This window comes from Panulirus ornatus, chromosome 52 (genome assembly GCF_036320965.1).
Source record: "Panulirus ornatus isolate Po-2019 chromosome 52, ASM3632096v1, whole genome shotgun sequence".
In the NCBI taxonomy this organism is placed as follows: Eukaryota; Metazoa; Arthropoda; class Malacostraca; order Decapoda; family Palinuridae; genus Panulirus; species Panulirus ornatus.
Genome location: NC_092275.1, coordinates 4865858 through 4888110, shown reverse-complemented (window position 1 = coordinate 4888110; position 22253 = coordinate 4865858). Strand labels below are relative to the sequence as shown.

Sequence of the window (22253 nt, the reverse complement as noted above, 5' to 3'; positions counted from 1 at the left end):
TGAGAGTAAATGTGAATAAGAGCAAGGTTATAAGGTTCAGCATGGTTGAGGGGCAAGTTAGTTGGATGTGAGTTTGAATGGAGGAAAATTGGAGGAAATGAAATGTTTTAGATATTTGGGAGTGGACTTAGCAGTGAATGGAACCATGGAAGTGGAAGTAGGGTGTGGGAGAGGGCATAGGTTTTGGAAGTGATGAAGAGTGTAGGGAAAGAGAGGATGTTATCTTAGAGAGCAAAAATGGGTGTGTTTGAAGGAATAGTAGTTCCAACAATGTTACATGGTTGTGAGGCATGGGTATAGATAGGGTTGTATGACGGAGAGAAGATGTGTTTGAAATGTTTGAGGACGATATATGGTGTGAGGTGGTTCGATCAAGTATGTAATGAAAAGGTAAGAGTGATGTGTGGTAATAAAAAGAATGTGGTTGATAGGGCAGAAAAGGGTGTGTTGAAATGGTTTGGCCATAGGAGAGAATGAGTGAGGAAAGGTTGACAAAGAGGATATATGTATCAGAGGTGAAGGGAACAAGGAGAAGCAGGAGACCAAGTAGGAGGTGGAAGGATGAAGTGAAAAGGATTTTGAGCAATCAGGGCCTGAACATGTGTATATATGTATATGATTTGGTAAACAGAGAAGAGGTAATGAAAGCTTTGTGGAAGATGAAAGCTGGCAAGGCAGCAGGTTTGGATGGTATTGTAGTGGAATTTATGAAAAAAGGTGCTGACTGTTGTTGACTAGGTGGTGAGGATATTCAGTGTATGTATGGCTCATGGTGAAATGCCTGAGGATTGGTGGAATGCATGCACAGTGCCATTGTACAAAGGCAAAGGGGATAAAGGTGAGTGTTCAGATTACAGGGATATAAGTTTGTTGAGTATTCTTGGGAAATTATATGGGGTATTGATTGAGAGGGTGAAGGCATGTACAGAGCATCAGATTGGGTAAGAGCAGTGTGGTTTCAGAAGTGGTAGAGAATGTGTGGATCAGGTGTTTGCTTTGAAGAATGTACATCAGAAATACTTAGAAAAACAAATGGATTTGTATGTAGCATTTATGGATCTGGAGAAGGCATATGATAGAGTTGATAGAGATGCTCTGTGGAAGGTATTAAGAATATATGGTGTGGGAGGCAAGTTGTTAGAAGGAGTGAAAAGTTTTTATTGAGGATGTAAGGCATGTGTATGAGTAGAAAGAGAGGAAAGTGATTGGTTCCCAGTGAATGTCAGTTTGCAGCAGGGGTGTGTGATGTCTCCATGGTTGTTTAATTTGTTTATGGATGGGTTTGTTAGGGAGGTAAATGCAAGAGTTTTGGAAAGAGGGGCAAGTATGCAGTCTGTTGTGGATGAGAGGACTTGGGAAGTGAGTCAGTTGTTCGCTGATGATACAGCACTGGTGGCTGATTTGGGTGAGGAATTGCAGAAGCTGGTGACTGAGTTTGGTAAAGTGTGTGAAAGAAGAGAGCTAAGAATAAATGTGAATGAGAGCAAGGTTATTAGGTACAGTAGGGTTGAGGGACAAGTCAATTGGGAAGTAAGTTTGAATGGAGAAAAACTGGAGGAAGTGAAGTGTTTTAGAAATCACGGAGTGGATTTGGCAGCGGATGGAACCATAGAAGTGGAAGTGAGTCACAGGGTGGGGGAGGGGGCGAAAGTTCTTGGAGCATTGAAAAATGTGTGGAAGGCAAGAACATTATCTCGGAAAGCAAAAATGGATGTGTTTGAAGGAATAGTGGTTCCAACAATGTTATATGATTGCGAGGCGTGGGCTATAGATAGGGTTGTGCAGAGGAGGGTGGATGTGTTGGAAATGAGATGTATGAGGACAATATGTGATGTGAGGTGGTTCGATCGAGTAAGTAATGAAAGGGTAAGAGAAATGTGTGGTAATAAAAAGAGTGTGGTTGAGAGAGCAGAAGAGGGTGTATTAAGATGGATTGGTCACATGGAGAGAATGAGTGAGGAAAGATTGACAAAGAGGTTACATGTGTCAGAGGTAGAGGGAATGAGGAGAAGTGGGATACCAAAATGGAGGTAGAAGGATGGAGTGAACAAGATACTGAGCAATCAGGGCCTGAACATGCAGGAGGGTGAAAGGCTTGCAAGGAATATAGTGAATTGGAACGATGTTGTATACCGGGGTCGATGTGCTGTCAATGGATTGAACCAGGGCATGTGAAGCGTCTTGGGTAAACCATGGAAAGTTTTGTGGGGCCTGGATGTGGAAAGGGAACTGTAGTTTCGGTGCATTATACATGACAGCTAGAGACTGAGTGTGAACGATTGTGGCCTTTGTTGTCTTTTTCCTAGCGCTACCTCGCGTGCGTTCAGGTGGAGGGTGTTGTCATTTCATGTGTGGCGGGGTGGTTACGGGAATGAATAAAGGCAGCAAGTATGAATTATGTACATGTGTATATATGTATATGTCTCTGTATGTATACATATATGTATACATTGAAATGTATAGGTATGTATATGTGCATGTATGGACGTGTATGTGGATGGGTTGGGCCATTCTTTCGTCTGTTTCCTTGTGCTTCCTTGCTAACGTGGGAGACAGCAACAAAGTATAATAATAATATATAGATATCTGGGAGTGGATCTGGCAGCGGATGGAACCATAGAAGCGGAAGTGGATCATAGGGTGGGGGAGGGGGCGAAAATTCTGGGAGCCTTGAAGAATGTGTGGAAGTCGAAAACATTATCTCGGAAAGCAAAAATGGGTATGTTTGAAGGAATAGTGGTTCCAACAATGTTGTATGGTTGCGAGGCGTGGGCTATGGATAGAGTTGTGCGCAGGAGGATGGATGTGCTGGAAATGAGATGTTTAAGGACAATGTGTGGTGTGAGGTGGTTTGATTGAGTAAGTAACGTAAGGGTAAGAGAGATGTGTGGAAATAAAAAGAGCGTGGTTGAGAGAGCAGAAGAGGGTGTTTTGAAATGGTTTGGGCACATGGAGAGAATGAGTGAGGAAAGATTGACCAAGAGGATATATGTGTCGGAGGTGGAGGGAACGAGGAGAAGTGGGAGACGGAATTGGAGTTGGAAAGATGGAATGAAAAAGATTTTGAGTGATCGGGGCCTGAACATGCAGGAGGGTGAAAGGAGGGCAAGGAATAGAGTGAATTGGATCGATGTGGTATACCAGGGTTGACGTGCTGTCAGTGGATTGAATCAGGGCATGTGAAGCGTCTGGGGTAAACCATGGAAAGCTGTGTAGGTATGTATATTTGCATGTGTGGACATATGTATATACATGTGTATGGGGGTGGGTTGGGCCATTTCTTTCGTCTGTTTCGTTGTGCTACCTCGCAAAAGCGGGAGACAGCAACAAAGCAAAAAAAAAAAAATATGTATGTCTGTGTATGTGTATGTATATGTTGATATGTATATGAATGTGTATGCTTATATGTGTGTTATGAGCGGATTGGTCTTTCTTTGTCTTTCTGGCATTAGCTTGCTGATGCGGGAAACAGTGATCAAGTATAATAAAAAGATGATAATAAATGATAGTAAATTAAAGTGAACCAGTGGTATGGGATAGGGAAATCGGATTACGGTGTAAGGTCAGAGTGGGACAGTTGATAAATTAGATTACTTTAGACTCAAGTCTAGTGAGCATTTAGAGCTAGAACCTCTCAAGATGTGAGATTAGTATTCCATACAGGGATGGATCAGTCCTTTGGTTAACTATTCAGCAGAAAAGAATTCGCTGCAGTTGAAGACAACTCCCATTTTCTTAGGGGCAAACTAGGCAGACTCCTCTATTTTTGTGATGTCAGATTTCAAAGATAGGTTAGATGTTACAGTATAATCAAGTACATTAATTTCATTGAATGTTGGAGTTAAAGATCATACATATGAGAAGCTCTGACGGATTTTAGAGAGTTAAGTATGAGATGAGATTAATATGGGTAAAATTGAAAGTTGATGGAGAGAGGTGGGTGATTATTGGTGCATATGCACCTGGGCATGAGAAGAAAGATCATGAGAGGCAAGTGTTTTGGGAGCAGCTGAATGAGTGTGTTAGCGGTTTTGATGCACGAGACCGGGTTATAGTGATGGGTGATTTGAATGCAAAGGTGAGTAATGTGGCAGTTGAGGGAATAATTGGTATGCATGGGGTGTTCAGTGTTGTAAATGGAAATGGTGAAGAGCTTGTAGATTTATGTGCTGAAAAAGGACTGATGATTGGGAATACCTGGTTTAAAAAGCGAGATATACATAAGTATACTTATGTAAGTAGGAGAGATGGCCAGAGAGCGTTATTGGATTACGTGTTAATTGACAGGCGTGCGAAAGAGAGACTTTTGGATGTTAATGTGCTGAGAGGTGCAACTGGAGGGTTGTCTGATCATTATCTTGTGGAGGCTAAGGTGAAGATTAGTATGGGTTTTCAGAAAAGAGGAGTGAATGTTGGGGTGAAGAAGGTGGTGAGAATAAGTGAGCTTGGGAAGGAGACCTGTGTGGGGAAGTACCAGGAGAGACTGTGTACAGAATGGAAAAAGGTGAGAACAATGGAAGTAAGGGGAGTGGGGGAGGAATGGGATGTATTTAGGGAATCAGTGATGGATTGCGCAAAAGATGCTTGTGGCATGATAAGAGTGGGAGGTGGGCTGTTTAGAAAGGGTAGTGAGTGGTGGGATGAAGAAGTAAGAGTATTAGTGAAAGAGAAGAGAGAGGCATTTGGACGATTTTTGCAGGGAAAAAATGCAATTGAGTGGGAGAAGTATAAAAGAAAGAGACAGGAGGTCAAGAGAAAGGTGCAAGAGGTGAAAAAAAGGGCAAATGAGAGTTGGGGTGAGAGACTATCAGTAAATTTTAGGGAGAATAAAAAGATGTTCTGGAAGGAGGTAAATAGGGTGCGTAAGACAAGGGAGCAAATGGGAACTTCAGTGAAGGGCGTAAATGGGGAGGTGATAACAAGTAGTGGTGATGTGAGAAGGAGATGGAATGAGTATTTTGAAGGTTTGTTGAATGTGTCTGATGACAGAGTGGCAGATATAGGGTGTTTGGGTCGAGGTGGTGTGCAAAGTGAGAGGGTTAGGGAAAATGATTTGGTAAACAGAGAAGAGGTAGTAAAAGCTTTGCGGAAGATGAAAGCCGGCAAGGCAGCAGGTTTGGATGGTATTGCAGTGGAATTTATTAAAAAAGGGGGTGACTGTATTGTTGACTGGTTGGTAAGGTTATTTAATGTATGTATGACTCATGGTGAGGTGCCTGAGGATTGGCGGAATGCGTGCATAGTGCCATTGTACAAAGGCAAAGGGGATAAGAGTGAGTGCTCAAATTACAGAGGTATAAGTTTGTTGAGTATTCCTGGTAAATTATATGGGAGGGTATTGATTGAGAGGGTGAAGGCATGTACAGAGCATCAGATTGGGGAAGAGCAGTGTGGTTTCAGAAGTGGTAGAGGATGTGTGGATCAGGTGTTTGCTTTGAAGAATGTATGTGAGAAATACTTAGAAAAGCAAATGGATTTGTATGTAGCATTTATGGATCTGGAGAAGGCATATGATAGAGTTGATAGAGATGCTCTGTGGAAGGTATTAAGAATATATGGTGTGGGAGGCAAGTTGTTAGAAGCAGTGAAAAGTTTTTATCGAGGATGTAAGGCATTTGTACGTGTAGGAAGAGAGGAAAGTGATTGGTTCTCAGTGAATGTAGGTTTGCGGCAGGGGTGTGTGATGTCTCCATGGTTGTTTAATTTGTTTATGGATGGGGTTGTTAGGGAGGTGAATGCAAGAGTCCTGGAAAGAGGGGCAAGTATGAAGTCTGTTGGGGATGAGAGAGCCTGGGAAGTGAGTCAGTTGTTGTTCGCTGATGATACAGCGCTGGTGGCTGATTCATGTGAGAAACTGCAGAAGCTGGTGACTGAGTTTGGTAAAGTGTGTGGAAGAAGAAAGTTAAGAGTAAATGTGAATAAGAGCAAGGTTATTAGGTACAGTAGGGTTGAGGGTCAAGTCAATTGGGAGGTAAGTTTGAATGGAGAAAAACTGGAGGAAGTGAAGTGTTTTAGATATCTGGGAGTGGATCTGTCAGCGGATGGAACCATGGAAGCGGAAGTGGATCATAGGGTGGGGGAGGGGGCGAAAATTTTGGGAGCCTTGAAAAATGTGTGGAAGTCGAGAACATTATCTCGGAAAGCAAAAATGGGTATGTTTGAAGGAATAGTGGTTCCAACAATGTTGTATGGTTGCGAGGCGTGGGCTATGGATAGAGTTGTGCGCAGGAGGATGGATGTGCTGGAAATGAGATGTTTGAGGACAATGTGTGGTGTGAGGTGGTTTGATCGAGTAAGTAACGTAAGGGTAAGAGAGATGTGTGGAAATAAAAAGAGCGTGGTTGAGAGAGCAGAAGAGGGTGTTTTGAAATGGTTTGGGCACATGGAGAGAATGAGTGAGGAAAGATTGACCAAGAGGATATATGTGTCGGAGGTGGAGGGAACGAGGAGAAGAGGGAGACCAAATTGGAGGTGGAAAGATGGAGTGAAAAAGATTTTGTGTGATCGGGGCCTGAACATGCAGGAGGGTGTAAGGAGGGCAAGGAATAGAGTGAATTGGAGCGATGTGGTATACAGGGGTTGACGTGCTGTCAGTGGAGTGAATCAAGGCATGTGAGGCGTCTGGGGTGGACCATGGAAAGCTGTGTAGGTATGTATACACGTGTGTGGACATGTGTATGTACATGTGTATGGGGGGGGGGGTTGGGCCATTTCTTTCGTCTGTTTCCTTGCGCTACCTCGCAAACGCGGGAGACAGCGACAAAGTATAAAAAAAAAAAAAAAAAAAAAAAAAGTATGAGATGAGATAATATAAAGGACTAATCTGTAATATTTCTTTTACCTGTGTCCCTTATTCCAGGTACATTGGTGCTTTTACCTATTGTGACGTATCCATATATTTTTCCAAGTGGGGTGACATTTCAGTGATACATACTCTTATGCTGTTCATGTATATGCTGTAGATATCATTTTGAACATTTTCTTCTCCAGTTTTAATACAAAGCTAATAGAGAATTTACTTCTGTAAAAATTATTGTTTTGTGACGTTTAGGTGGTAAGTTAGATATGTCAGCTCCCAGCTTCCTTTCCCACCTCTTAATTTTCTTCTAGGAAGATAATAGTCCTACTTATGATTCTGCCCATCATGTCCTATTTTCTTATACATTTCTGAAAAATGCTGGGTTTTGTCCTTGTATCTTTGTAAATTATCATAGTCTTTATTTCTTTCTTGATTGTAGTAGCCTATTTTGAAAAGGTACCTCTGACATGCATATCATAATCTCTGCCACTCAGATAGTTGTTTATCAGTTGGAGGAGTTTCCTTTCATGCCTGCCTGAAGATCTAATTTTTTCTAACCTTTTATGTATTTTCTAACCTTTTATGTATTTAAATTTCTTTAAAGCACCAGTCTAAGAACACACGATCCTTATCTCTTTTTTTCTAATGTAGAGCGTACTTTGTCAAAGAAACCGAAAAGATTTTATCAGACTGAATCTCTTTCGTGTGCACCCACGTTTCCTTATGTCGTTTTCCCTTTCTAATGAATCTTTGGCTAATTTTCAGGTGATCTTTTCCAGTGTTTTGTAAATGATGATCATGAGATGTACTGGCCTGTGGTTACATGTTAGCTTTGAAACCTTATAAGTTGAGAAAAAATATTTATTGCTTATTGATACATACATGGAATAAACATATAATATTTTATGAATATATAATTTTTCACTGATGTTCTCAAATAAATCTTGGAATTTTTTGCAGGAGCAAGTTGGTATTTTTGGCACCACAGTTTCGTCTACTACGCATGCTAGAGAGTCGTCTTCACAGTGGAGATCTAGGCAATATTGATGCTCTTCTTGGCTGTCCAGTTTATGGTCCAGCTACACATGTATTTGATAAATTTGAATCTCACTCAAAGGCAGAGCAACATGCAGCACTTTCTTGCCTTTTTTATGCTATTAATTGGTTTCGTGAACTTATAAATGCCTTTGTGACTCAGAAGGATAATGACCTTAAACAAAAGGTTGGTAAAGATTTAGTTTTTTTTTGGTTTTTCATTTTTATCGATGAAATTTTTGTTTGTAATTATGAGTACCTGTTTGTGATTATATGTACAGTATAATGAAGAAGTTTTAAACTCTTGGAGCATCATCTGTTGAGCTTTTTCTAATGTTAATATTTTGTAGAAGTTATGAATAGTTTCAGCATTCACAGTTCATCACTTTGTTTATACCATTCATCCCTTTTTCTGAAATTGAAAAGTATTTCTGCATATCCTCTCTAACAGGGTCAATGCTTAGCCACTTTTTATGGCCTCAGGTTGGTTTCTTTTTGAATCTTGCAGAGAACTGTTTACTCTCACCAACATCTTACTGGGTTAAGCTGGTTTAGAAACTTGAACATGGCAACCAGGTCACCTCTTGCTCTTCTCTCTTCCATGTTGGGCAAATTTATGTTCTTGAATCCCTCACTTTAGCTCACCTTTCATAATTCAGGTACCATCTTTTTCATTTTCCTAAGGCCCTTCACAATTAGCTCTGTGCTTCTTTAACTGTAGTGACCAGACTTAAGAAGGTGTTGTACTGGTTTGATTTATGCTGTGATTAGTTTGCCAAATACTTTTACTTGACTGTGATTGTAATATTTTTCAGGAAACCGTTTGTTTCCTTAATTACCCTAAGTTGGAGCTGTAGCACCAGTTTAAGTACAATTTCATCTAGTAAGTCCCTCTCACACAGATTCTTGTAGCTTTTTTCATGTTATATGTATTTGCATTGAAGCCATTTTTTACTGCATCCCATCCTCATTACTTTGCTATGTTTGGGCTGAATATCAGCACCCACATACTAGACCAGCTTTAAAGTTTGTCTAGGCCCATTTGTAAGTTGATGCAATCTTCATCTTTTCTCACTTCACACTTGACCTTAGTATTATCTGCAAGAATATTTAGGGATGAGTTCATTCCTTTTGGCAAATCATTTACATAGGTCACCAAGGGCAATGGACAAAGTTAACAAACTTATACATTAGTTATTCAAACACACAACTTTGACCCTTTTGCCTTTATACAGTGCTATATACATGCCCTCTCACCTTTATGCAGTGACTCTATACATGCATTCCATCAATGTTTAGGCACCTCTCCAAAATCCATACACACATTGAAAATATTGACTATTTAGTCAGCAACACAGCACCCCTTTCATAAGAGATTCAACTGCATTATTATCTACTCTAGCTATCTTGCCACATTTCATCTTGTGCAAGGCATTCACTACCACCTCTCTCTTCACTAAACCACTTGCCATGATTCTCTCACTTTGCATACCTTTCCCACCTAAACACCACCCATCTGCTATCCTGACATCAAACACATTCAGTAATCCTTCAGTATACTCACACCATCTCATCAGCACCTCATCATGAGTTATCACTTCCCATATTGCCCCTTCACCAAGGATCCCACTTGTTTTTTTTCTCATTTTTCTCATGCAATTAACCTCTTTCAAAAATTTCATATTCTCCCTGATATTTGCTGTTACTCACTCATCCCAACTCTTATTGCCCTCTTTTTTAGCCCTTGCACCTTCCTTTTGACCTCCTGCTTCTATCTTTTAAACACCTCCCAGTACTCCTTCCCTGTGGGTACTGCCCATAGACCTCTTTCACTGCTTCATTATTACCTCCTCACTTTGAACCACTCCTTAAGTTTGGCTTATTTTCACCTTTTACCATTCTACACTCAATGTCTTGCGGTATTTGTTCTCAGAAGTCTCTTTTCCAAGGACACTTTCACCACCCTCTTCTCACTCTTATCATTTCCTCCTTTCCAAAAACCTCTACAGATCTTCACCCTTGCCACCATGAGGTAATAATCAAACATCTCACCATTCATCTCATTACATTCACATCCAAGAGTCTCTTTTCTGCACTCTTTTTCAATCAATATGTAATCTGTCCATGGAGATATTGGAAAAAGAATACTTTCCTTGTATTCCCTACGTGTCATGAAAGGTGGCTAAAAGGGGAGGGAGCTGGGGGCTGGAAATCCTCCCCTCCAGTTTTTACTTTTCCAAGAGAATAAACAGAGAAGGGGCCAAGTGAAGATTTTCCCTCTCAGGCTCAGTCCTATGTTCTTAATGCTACCTTGCTAACTCAGGAAATGGCAAATATGTATGAAAAAAAGTAATCTAATGCTGTCTGCTTATCATCTTTCCCAATCAGCCACTATGTATACTTATATACGTATGCATATGTCATTTTTAAACCAGGTATTCTCAGTCACCAGTTTCTTTTGCTATTTTCAACAATACATGGCTCTCTCTGTCTATTACTATGGGATATACATTTCTTAGTTTTCTACACAAATGTATATAGTTTACTCTTAAATGCTGGTTATTTTTCTCTCAGAGTTTCTAATATGCCATTTTCTTAGACAATAGGCACTTTGTTATTTCATAGTTCCACCATTTTGATTTCTTTTTGAAAAAAGACAGTTATTACTTTTGCCATAGGCATTTCCTCTACTACTTGAAAATTATACAGAAGCTTTTATAAGCTACGTCCAAATCTTTCTCATTGACAAGATCTTTCCAGATTTGTCTGTCAAGAGCAATATGAAGATTACTAGAATTTGTGAGTCTAAAACCTGGTATTTTCTCAAATCTTTCATGTTGACCAACATAATAATTTCTCATTGATCATTTGCATCAAACTTTGTACCATCAACAAGATCATTATTGGTTGACAGAACAATAAAATGAGGGATAATTTTAGTAAGAAGGTTTTTAACATTAAGGAATAGATGGGACTCACAAGAAATGGGATGATTAGAACAGACTTATCATGTCTTTTCTGCATGGATAATGGGAGACAAAACAATAGATATAAGAAAGTTAAAAGTATAAGTATGAGTGAATAAGTTCTTATTTAAAACACCACAAGAAATAGAGGTTCATTGCAATTATTATTTTTGGGTACAGAAATAGTAATTTGAGAAAGTTAGCAAATTTATCACAAATAACATTATTTGCTTTCAGGTATTTTCACGTCTGCAACAAGTGATTCAACTACAGAATATGGTATCTCAGTTTTTGCCTAAGTGCCAGAGCTACATTCCACCTTTGGCTGTTTTTGATCTTGATACTTCTACAGTTTTACCTACATTCACAACATCCAACACCAAGAAAGTAAAGAAAGGACAGAAACAGGGAACTGAGAAGGGGTTAGTTTTCTCTTTCACTGTTGACTTTTTTGTTAGGAAGTTAATTGACATTTATTAATGAATTATTTTTTTGTTGAGATCTTATAACCTCAGCAATGATTCTGTCTTCTGTAATCTTGTGTAGGCTGTGTTTGTCACAACTCAAAATCTCTCCTATACACCTTAGCGGGTATACAGGTATACTAGACAGCCTTATTAATTCATATTTTGAGCGTTCATTTTTTTCCTCGTTCTTTTATGAGGGTACTACACATGCTTACTTCCAGTCCTCTTACACTTCACCCTGTGGTAAAGGAAGTCTGAATAGCTTGACAAACAAATTCACAGTACTGTCACCTTTTTTCTGTAGGACCACAAATGCAATCCTATCCATTCAGTCCACTTTGCCACACTTCAGCCTTTGTTATCTAAGCCTTTAATTATATTTCCTTATATTCAACAAGCTACATCTAGGGATAGGGAAGAAAGATAACTACCCATGCATCTCCTGCCCATCACTGAAGACAGCAAAGAGGGGCAAGAGTAGTGGGTGGAAATCCTCCAGTTTTGTATTATTACTTTAGGATAAAGAAAAAAACAAAGGGAGAAACTAAGCTGGGATTTTACCTTGAAGGCTCAGTTATTTTTCTTGATGTTACCCTCTTAATAAAAATGCAACAAAGACATGTGAAAGAAGGAATGATCTAACTTGTAATGAGACGTCAGGTATCATAAGTGCCTCCTGATTAGAATGCATTTCACATGGATAATGTGAAATGGTGAAGAATGACAGGATTAAATATACCCCCCAAGATAATTTAGAACAAAAGCTGGTTGATGTGGAGGCAGCTTATGACTCCTTGACTGGAGGGTGCAAGGGAAGTGTGTAGTAAATCATACATATGGTATGCAAATCAGTAAGAGAGTAATTGAATGAAGGTTTAAGAGTTGTGAAGATGAATTACTTTAGAATGAGGAGCTAAACCTGCTGAAAATAATGTTGAGTGGAAGACTGAGAGGGGATGATAAAAATCCATAAATGGTAAAAGGTAAAAGCATGATATATATCAATAAAAGAAAAGTAAATGAGGATCTTGGAGGAAATATAACCAGAATTGAAAAGAGAATAATAAGTTATTCATGAAGGAAGTGAATAAGAGTTGGAGAAATTTGTAAAAGGAGAGGTAGACACTGTATTAGACAAGTCTGGAAGATTGCGTGTAACAAAAGATGAAGTGTGTAAGAAATGGAGAGAGTATCAAAAAGAGCTGATTGGAGATGATGATGAAAGAGATATATCTGTTTGCACAATAAGAATAGAGATGAGAGAGAGAAATAGGTGTATAGGATAAAAGGATATCACAAAGAAGGAAATAGTAAGAGCGATGAAGCACTTAAAGGTTGGAAGAACTGGGGATATATATTTAGTGTTGAGCGAGGTGAAGAGTGGAAGTGACCTTGCACATATGTATGGAAGCATGAAAAAATGATCAGATACTTGATGATTCAGTGAATGCAGTAAATATTTTGTTGTATGAAGATGATTATTATCCCTGGGGATAGGAGAGAAAGAATACTTCCCACGTATTTCCTGCGTGTCGTAGAAGGCGACTAAAAGGGGAGGGAGCGGGGAGTTGGAAATCCTCCCCTCTTGTTTTTTTTTTAATTTTCCAAAAGAAGGAATAGAGAAGGAGGCCAGGTGAGGATATTCCCTCAGAGGCCCAGTCCTCTGTTCTTAACGCTACCTTGCTAACGCGGGAAATGGCGAATACTTTGAAAGAAAGAAAGAAAAGATGATTATTATTATTATTATTATTATTATTATTATTATACTTAATCGCCAACTCCCGCGTCAGCGAGGTAGTGCCAGGAAACAGATGAGGAATGGCCTAACCCACCCACTTCCACATGTATATACATAAACTCCCATACACAGACATGTACATACATATACATTTCAATATATACATACTTATACATACACAGACTTATACATATATACGCATATACGTATTCATACTTGCTGCCTTCATCCATTTCTGTCACCACCCCACACCCATGAAATAGCATCCTCCCCTCCAACAAAGTAGCGTCAGGAAAAGACAAAAAAGGGTCACGGTCATTTATACTTAGTCTCTAGCTGTCATGTGTAATGCACCAAAACCACAGCTCCCTTTCCACACCCAGGCCCCACAGACCTTTCCATGGTTCACCCTAGACATTTCACATGCCGTGGTTCAATGTACAAAGATTTGAAAGGTAAATATGAGTGAAAGAATTAGATGAACAAGTCTTAAGGGCATAGATGAATTGTAGGATAATGTTTGATCTTGTTAAGAGGATTACTGACGAGGAACAAGGTGGTTTTAGCAAGGGAGAAGAATAGATAGATCAGATATTTGCACCTAGGAAGCAGTAGAGAAAGTTTTGTAGAAAATAAGTATGCAACATTTATGGATTTAGAAAAGGCAAATTGCTATTGTGCAACCTTAGGCCCCTTTAATAAGGCTTCACCTTCAAGGCTGCTCAACAATCAGAAACAGGGAAATGATGGACCCCTTTAGAGGAAGAATTACCTTGAAGAATCTACTCCTTTTTGCCCATCAACAAATGGTACATCTTCACCAAAGATGACTTTTCACTTGCAGTGTAGCCTCATGTAGATGGAGTCTGGTAACACCAAAAAAGGCACCCAATAAAGTGAATAGGAAGGTACTTTGGAAAGTTCTGATTCATATGTGATGTGCTTGGAAGACTTCAGAATGCATTTAAGAGCTTTTGTAATGTAAGTAGTGCATATGTAACAGAGAGTTGAGGTATGAGCAATTGGTTTGAAGTAAATGTAAGATTTCATCAAGGTTATGTGATGTCACCATAATTGAATGGTATTTTCATGGATGGATGTGCGATGAGAGTGAAGTGGATAATTGTTATGAGATACATAACAGTGGAGAAGCAAAATTGAAGTTGCTGTCAGTGTTGCATGCAGGTGATGCTGTACTGTTAGTTGAATCAGAGTAGTTGGGTATATTGGTGAGCCATTTCATAGATGTATGTTGGGATGGATGCTGAAAGTGAATGCCAAAAAGAAAATAAGCTTTAGCTTTTGAAAAGGAAGGGAATTCAGATTTTAAGGTCAGTTTTCTTGATGAATATAAAGTTGTGGTTGAGTTGAATTATTTTAGAGTGAAGCTCATTATGGATGGTAGTAGGAGAATTGAAGTCAAAAGTAGAGCCATGCAATGGAGAAAATTTGGGGGGTGTGCTTGCTCTGGTGAACAGAAAAATGTTAAGAGTAGCATGTGTTTGAAGAGTGCATGAAGTGCTCATCCCATTGCTGACATAATTTGAGAAACCTAAGTATATATAGGTTAGGATAAGGTAGAAATAAGAGAAGTAGGGATGGATGATTTTGATGGGGTATTCAGAATTAGGAGGAGTATAGAGAGAATGAAGATTAAAGATTTGTGAGGGTTCTATGCTATGAAAGTGTCCTTGGAAAGGCAGATGGATGGAAAGCTTTCTGAATGGTATGGTCATGTATTCCTATTTTAGATGCTACTGTGGTCAAGATGATTTATTGTAGTGCAACAGAGGGTACAGAGAGGAGATGTAGACCACAGAAAAGATAGATCTATTAAGATAATTGAGTAGGGCTATAGATGTATCAGATGAGGATGTTAGTGGAACAATTTGGGATTGAATTTAGGGGAAATATTTTGTGTGTAGAATTGCTATTAATGAAGACTTTGATCTCGCTTGACAAGTTTACTTAGTGTGTAAGGTGAAAAATTGAAAATTGCTTTTGTAAATGTGAAGTCTTTGTTGCACTTTAGGTCACTGTGCACTTGATGAGGATTTGTATGAGTGAAGTTGCCTTGGATATATGTCTGATCTGCCATATGAAATAGGGAATAGAGTAATGATATTAGATTATTAGATATTAATGATAACAGATATAGTAGATAAGATATCATGATACTGTTATGAACAAGTTGGACATTTCAAAAAAATATGTTAAAGTATAGTAATGGAAAAGATGGTGCATTCAGACAAGTAGGCTTCAAAAGAAAATAAAAGCCAAAAATTTGCATAGTAGTAAGTTTATGGAGATTAGCTATTGAAAGATGTAGCAAGTAAGTTGAAGAACAAGAGTGTGAATTGTTTATATTATATTATGTTTCTTACTTATACATGGGGATAAGGGAGAAAGAATACTACCCATGTATCCTGCATAATGTAGAAGGTGATTGAGAGAGGCATCATTGGGGAGCTGGGAGTCCTTCCCATTTTGTATTAATAATTTTCAGTAGAATGAACAGAGGATGAAACCAATCAAGGATTATTCCTCAATGCTCAATCATCCATTCCTGACAATACTTTGCAAAGGAAGGACAAGGCAAACAGACATGAAAGAAAGATATGATTTTTCTAAGCATGAATTAGTATATGGTGTTTTGTCATAAAGTGTAATCTGAAGCATATCCTCAGTAAGCTATCCTTCTGTATAAATCGTATTAGATACAGACAGGTAGTTACTGATAGATATGTGAAATGCAAACACCGTTAACCTTTTTACGTTACAGCCAGGATAACCCTTGGGCTGGAGATAAAGATGAGGTAGAAGGAAAGCACAGAGATTCTAGACTATCTTTCACATAATTATTCACCAGTTATGTAATTATTTAAAACTAGAGGGGTCTTAAGAAATTTGAAATTTAGGCATTTGATATTTTAATCCCTTGTTTGTGGCACTTTTTAGTACATTAACTTCAAAGAGAATTCTTTTTCTGAAGACAAATATTTGTATCTCAGTACAATAAGATGTTACTTATGTTTGTGGTGAGTTTATCAAATGAATAAATGATTAGGGTTACAACAGTGCCAGATGTTCAATGTATCCCTCTTTACAGCATGTTTTATGCACTAACCCCTGAGTAAAGTCAGGGGTTAGTGAGAGGAAAAGAGCAAGGGAAGGAGTAGCACTACTCCTGAAACAGGAGTTGTGGGAGTATGTGATAGAATGTAAGAAAGTAAACTCTAGATTGATATGGGTAATACTGAAAGTGGAAGGAGAGAGATGGGTGATTATTAGTGCATATGCACCTGGGCATGAAAAGAAAGATCATGAGAGGCAAGTGTTTTGGGAACAGCTGAGTGAGTGTGTTAGTAGTTTTGATGCAAGAGACTGGGTTATAGTGATGGGTGATTTGAATGCAAAGGTGAGTAATGTGGCAGTTGAGGGAATAATTGGTGTACATGGGGTGCTCAGTGTTGTAAATGGAAATGGTGAAGAGCTTGTAGACTTATGTGCTGAAAAAGGACTGGTGATTGGGAATACCTGCTTTAAAAAGAGAGATATACATAAGTATATGTATGTAAGTAGGAGAGATGGCCAGAGAGCGTTATTGGATTACGCATTAATTGATAGGTGTGCGAAAGAGAGACTTTTGGATGTTAATATACTGAGAGGTGCAACTGGAGGGATGTCTGATCATTATCTTGTGGAAGTGAAGGTGAAGATTTGTAGAGGTTTTCAGAAAAGAAGAATGTTGGGGTGAAAAGAGTGGTGAGGGTAAGTGAGCTTGGGAAGGAGACTTGTGTGAGGAAGTACCAGGAGAGACTGAGTACAGAATGGAAAAAGGTGAGAACATAGGACGTAAAGGGAGTGGGGGAGGAATGGGATGTGTTTAGGGAAGCAGTGATGGTTTGCGCAAAAGATGCTTGTGGCATGAGAAGCGTGGGATGTAGGCAGATTAGAAAGGGTAGTGAGTGGTGAAATGAAGAAGTAAGATTATTAGTGAAAGAGAAGAGAGAGGCATTTGGACGATTTTTGCAGGGAAATAATGCAAATGAGTGGGAGATGTATAAAAGAAAGAGGCAGGAGGTCAAGAGAAAGGTGCAAGAGGTGAAAAAAGAGGGCAAATGAGAGTTGGGGTGAGAGAGTATCATTAAATTTTAAGGAGAATAAAAAGATGTTTTGGAAGGAGATGAATAAAGTGCGTAAGACAAGGGAACAAATGGGAACTTCAGTGAAGGGGCAAATGGGGAGGTGATAACAAGTAGTGGTGATGTGAGAAGGAAATGGAGTGAGTATTTTGAAGGTTTGTTGAATGTGTTTGATGATAGAGTGGCAGATATAGGGTGTTTTGGTCGAGGTGGTGTGCAAAGTGAGAGGGTTTGGGAAAATGATTTGGTAAATAGGGAAGAGGTAGTAAAAGCTTTGCGGAAGATGAAAGCCGGCAAGGCAGCGGTTTTGGATGGTATTGCATTGGAATTTATTAAAAAAAAGGTGGTAACTGTATTGTTGACTGGTTGATAAGGTTATTTAATGTATGTATGACTCACTCATGGTGAGATGCCTGAGGATTGGCAGAATGCTTGCATAGTGCCATTGTACAAAGGCAAAGGGGATAAAAGTGAGTGCTCAAATTACAGAGGTATAAGTTTGTTGAGTATTCCTGGGAAATTAGATGGTAGGGTATTGATTGAGAGGGTGAAGGCATGTACATAGCATCAGATTGGGGAAGAGCAGTGTGGTTTCAGAAGTGGTAGAGGATGTGTGGATCAGGTGTTTGCTTTGAAGAATGTATGTGAGAAATACTTAGAAAAGCAAATGGATTTGTATGGAGCATTTATGGATCTGGAGGAAGCATATGATAGAGTTGATAGAGATGCTTTGTGGAAGGTATTAAGAATATATGGTGTGGGAGGCAAGTTGTTAGAAGCAGTGAAAAGTTTTTATCAAGGATGTAAGGCATGTGTCCATGTAGGAAGAGAGGAAAGTGATTGGTTCTCAGTGAATGTAGGTTTGCGGCAGGGGTGTGTGATGTCTCCATGGTTGTCTAATTTGTTTATGGATGGAGTTGTTAGGGAGGTGAATGCAAGAGTTTTGGAAAGAGGGGCAAGTATGCAGTCTGTTGTGGATGAGAGAGCTTGGGAAGTGAGTCAGTTGTTGTTCGCTGATGATACAGCGCTGGTAGCTGATTCATGTGAGAAACTGCAGAAGCTGGTGACTGAATTTGGTAAAGTGTGTGAAAGGAGAAAGCTGAGAGTAAATGTGAATAAGAGCAAGGTTATTAGGTGCAGTAGGATTGAGGGACAAGTCAATTGGGAGGTAAGTTTGAATGGAGAAAAACTGGAGGAATTGAAATGTTTTAGATATCTGGGAGTGGATCTGGCAGTGGATGGAACCTTGGAAGCAAAAGTGAATCATAGGGTGGGGGAGGGGACGAAAGTTCTGGGAGCATTGAAGAATGTGTATAAGTCGAGAACATTATCTCGGAAAGCAGAAATGGGTATGTTTGAAGGAATAGTGGTTCCAACAATGTTATATGGTTGCGAGGCGTAGGCTATGGATAGAGTTGTGCGGAGGAGGGTGGATGTGCTGGAAATGAGATGTTTAAGGACAATATGTGGTGTGAGGTGGTTTGATCGAGTAAGTAATGTAAGGGTAAGAGAGATGTGTGTTAATAAAAAGAATGTGGCTGAGAGAGCAGAAGAGGGTGTTTTGAAATGGTTTGTTCACATGGAGAGAATAAGTGAGGAAAGATTGACCAAGAGGATATATGTGTCAGAGGTGGAGGGAACGAGGAGAAGTGGGAGACCAAATTGGAGGTGGAAAGATAGAGTGAAAAAGATTTTGAGTGATCGGGGTCTGAACATGCAGGAGGGTGAAAGGTGTGCAAGGAATAGAGTGAATTGGAACGATGTGGTATACCGGGTTGACGTGCTGTCAATGGATTGAACCAGGGCATGTGAAGCATCTTGGGTAAACCATGGAAAGTTGTGTGGGGCCTGGATGTGGAAAGGGAGCTGTGGTTTCGATGCATTACTTCATGAGAGCTAGAGACTGAGTGTGAACGAATGTGACCTCTGTTGCCTTTCCCTAGTGCTACCTCTCACACATGAGGAGGGAGGGGGTTGTTATTTCATGTGTGGCAGGGTGGCGATGTGAATGAATAAAGGCAGACTATGAATTATGTACATGTGTATATCTGTATATGTCTTTGTGTGTATATATATGTATACGTTGAGTTGTATAGGTATGTATATGTGATGTGTGTGGATGTGTATGTATATACATGTGTATGTGGGTGGGTTAGGCCATTCTTTCATCTGTTTCCTTGCACTACCTCGCTAACACGGGAGACAGCGACAAAGCAAAATGAGTATCATGCCATCATTTCATGATTTCTAGTAACATATGCTTTATTATTTAGATTCATTCAGATACATTATCTAAATACATTTCCTTTGCTGCTTGGGCAGTGCAGAAATGATATACTGGCCTCCCATGGAATTTTGATGGTTACTTTCCAGCTGAGTTGAAAGAATACGGGCTAAGGTTGAGGAAACATTGTGTGAGTTGCCAGTAACTGTTTCCTGACTCATACCTTTCTGTTTATTGTGCCTGGAATTTTTTTATGTGACTCATATCATACAAAGCACACTTACAATCAGTTACTGGAGGCATCCTTTGTTGTATACGGTACATCAACATTCAGAGGGATAATATGGAAAGTAACCATAACTTTAAGAATTATAAAGCTAAAAGCTGCATATCCAAAGCTGCCTGGACAGTGCAAAAATTATTTCCTGGCCTCCTTGGAATTTTCATGGTTATTTACCAACATTTGAAAGAATATGGGCAAAGTATGTGAAAATGTTGTCTGAGTTGCCAATAATTGCTTCCTTACTAATACTCTGCTGTTTCCTATCCCCATGATTTTTAAGTGACCCATATCATATGTGGCACACTTGCAGTACATACTGGAGGCATCCTGTGTCATATGCAGTGCATCAGCATTCAGTGGGTTAAAATGGAAAATAACCATTGCTTTAGGAATTATCAAGCTAAAAGCTGCCTATCCAGTATTATACAAAAGAGTTATTTCATAGAAGTGAGTATTAGGTTATGTTAACTTTTTTACTTACAATTTCAGGAAGAAAGGTAAAAGCAAAGGGAAGGACAATAATACTGAAGGAACTCAGTTAGGTACCCAGGTACCTTCACAATCGACCTCACAACCTACAACACAGCTATTACTGTCACAACAAGAGGGGAAGGACTCAGATGTAACCCAGGTTAGTGAATTTATGTATGAATTTCACTCATATTAAAGTCATATATTTAGCATCTAAGTATATTGATGTATTTGAGTCATTGCATAGTCCATTGAAAAAAGATGCAATCTAGGTTTATGCTTGTGTGTTATATGTATGAATTAATGAAGAATGCCAGGAAGGAAGCTGCGTTTTCGGCATGAGGGGTCAGTGATATGTTTAATTAGTATTGTAAGGGTGTAGGTTGAACTTGTATGTATCTAGGTTTAAAGGGTGACTAAAGACTTCTTTGGAGATGCAGACATCCTTTTCTGTATGAGTCATTGTTCTGGTTGTGTAGTGTAGTGATGAATGTTTGCTGTTGCTTTTTTTTATTGCAAGGTGCCATGATGTAATTATGAGGTCATCTTGATAAGAGAGGACCTTCATGCTGTGGTCTGCAGGAGGTAATGGAAGGCCATGTTGGAAGAGATTGAATAGAGTAGGAAAGAACTACTCCTTGGGGGACTCCATCATAGAGCTTAAGGATTTTAGAGGTGTAATCTGTGTGAGAGACTTTAGTGTGGTAGCCAGCTATGAAATTGGCCACCCACATTTTATCATTGTTTTTGAGTGTGGTTTCAGCTATCTTTTGTTTGAGTATGTGTCAAAAGATAGTGTCAAATGGTTTGTTGATGTCTGTTGCCTTTAATACTGCACAGGAAGGGGTTGTGGCTGGTTGTAAGAGGTCTATGTGTATTTTGTTCTGGAGTGAGTAGATCTAAAGCCTCATTGTGTAAATAATAGTGGGTTATTTTGCATGATTCTATTGTGACTCGTGTCTAAAAATTCGATAATGAAGACAAAAGTGATATAGGGTGGTATGAGGAAGGGGAAGTTGGGTAGTTTGGAGGGTTTTCGGATTGATATAATTGTTTGCAAGTTTCCAGATGTTTGGGATTTTTTGGATGGACAGCAGTAATTGAAGAGATCCTTTATTACAACTGGGTGTAAGTGTTTTATATGAAAGTTCGATATATTGTAAGGGCCTGTTACAGGAGAATTAATGTTTTAACTGCATTGGTTGTATCACTGAGAGTAAAGGTTGGGTGAGTTGCTTCCTGATGGATTTCATGTAAGCTTTTTATGACTTTGCTGTTCAGCTTTATTGCTTCAAAGTTTGCCTCCCAAAGAACCAAAACATCAACCATAGGTAGGACTCTTGGCCAAGAAGAGTCTAAAGGGATGTTTACTTCCATTTCTTCATTTGATTTTTTCATAATGTAAATCTAGATCTAGTCCTGATTTAGATATAAATCAAGATAAACTTACTTGTATTGAAAGTGCAGCCTGTATTGCCCATGGTTGTAAGTTTTGTTTTCGATTTTTTTTTTTTTGTCTTTTACTCAAAATTCCTTATTTTGCAATCTTTTTTTTTTTTGTTTGTTTGTTTGACAAGGTTGGCAGCTCTGATAATGGTACACTATGAAAAGCATAAAGTGAGAAATGTTTAAATGAAAAATAACTTTAAAGATTATCATTGTGGTCTGTGGTTCCAATTGTAATTATGATGGCTGTACACTTCAGAAATTCTTTTCATTGCATTAGTATTACTGCCACAACTGTATCATATGCCTAACAGTGCAATTATAACATGGGGCAGAAAAAACTCATATGGAAAAGGAACATAACACGGTCATAACAAGACAACAAATAGTAGAAGGCACAAAGCTTCTAGATGCACGGCCATCAACTGACGACAGTTGGAAAGGGAGCTGTGATTTCGGTGCATTATACATGACAGCTAGAGACTGAGTGTGAATGAATGTGGCCTTTGTTGTCTTTTCCTAGCGCTACCTCGTGCACATGCGGGGGAGGGGGTTGTTATTTCATGTGTGGCGGGATGGCGATGGGAATGAATAAAGGCAGACAGTATGAATTATGTACTGGTGTATATATGTATATGTCTGTGTGTGTATATATATACTTTGAGATTTTTTTTTTTTT

The 22253-nt window shown here is 39.1% G+C and overlaps 2 protein-coding genes across 3 annotated transcripts in view; one reads left to right on the top strand and one right to left on the bottom strand.

The window, feature by feature from the left end:
* LOC139765003 (hematopoietic prostaglandin D synthase-like) overlaps positions 1 to 22253 on the bottom strand; it is a 205735-nt gene that overhangs the window by 13139 nt on the left and 170343 nt on the right. The gene's annotated exons all lie outside the window — the stretch shown is intronic.
* LOC139765001 (Fanconi anemia group D2 protein-like) overlaps positions 1 to 22253 on the top strand; it is a 370225-nt gene that overhangs the window by 244594 nt on the left and 103378 nt on the right. For both annotated transcript variants that reach the window (XM_071692052.1, XM_071692050.1), the window contains exons 16-18: positions 7760 to 8021; positions 11038 to 11222; positions 20147 to 20288. In XM_071692052.1, coding sequence (XP_071548153.1) covers positions 7760 to 8021; positions 11038 to 11222; positions 20147 to 20288 — 589 coding nt within the window. The remainder of the gene's footprint in view (positions 1 to 7759; positions 8022 to 11037; positions 11223 to 20146; positions 20289 to 22253) is intronic.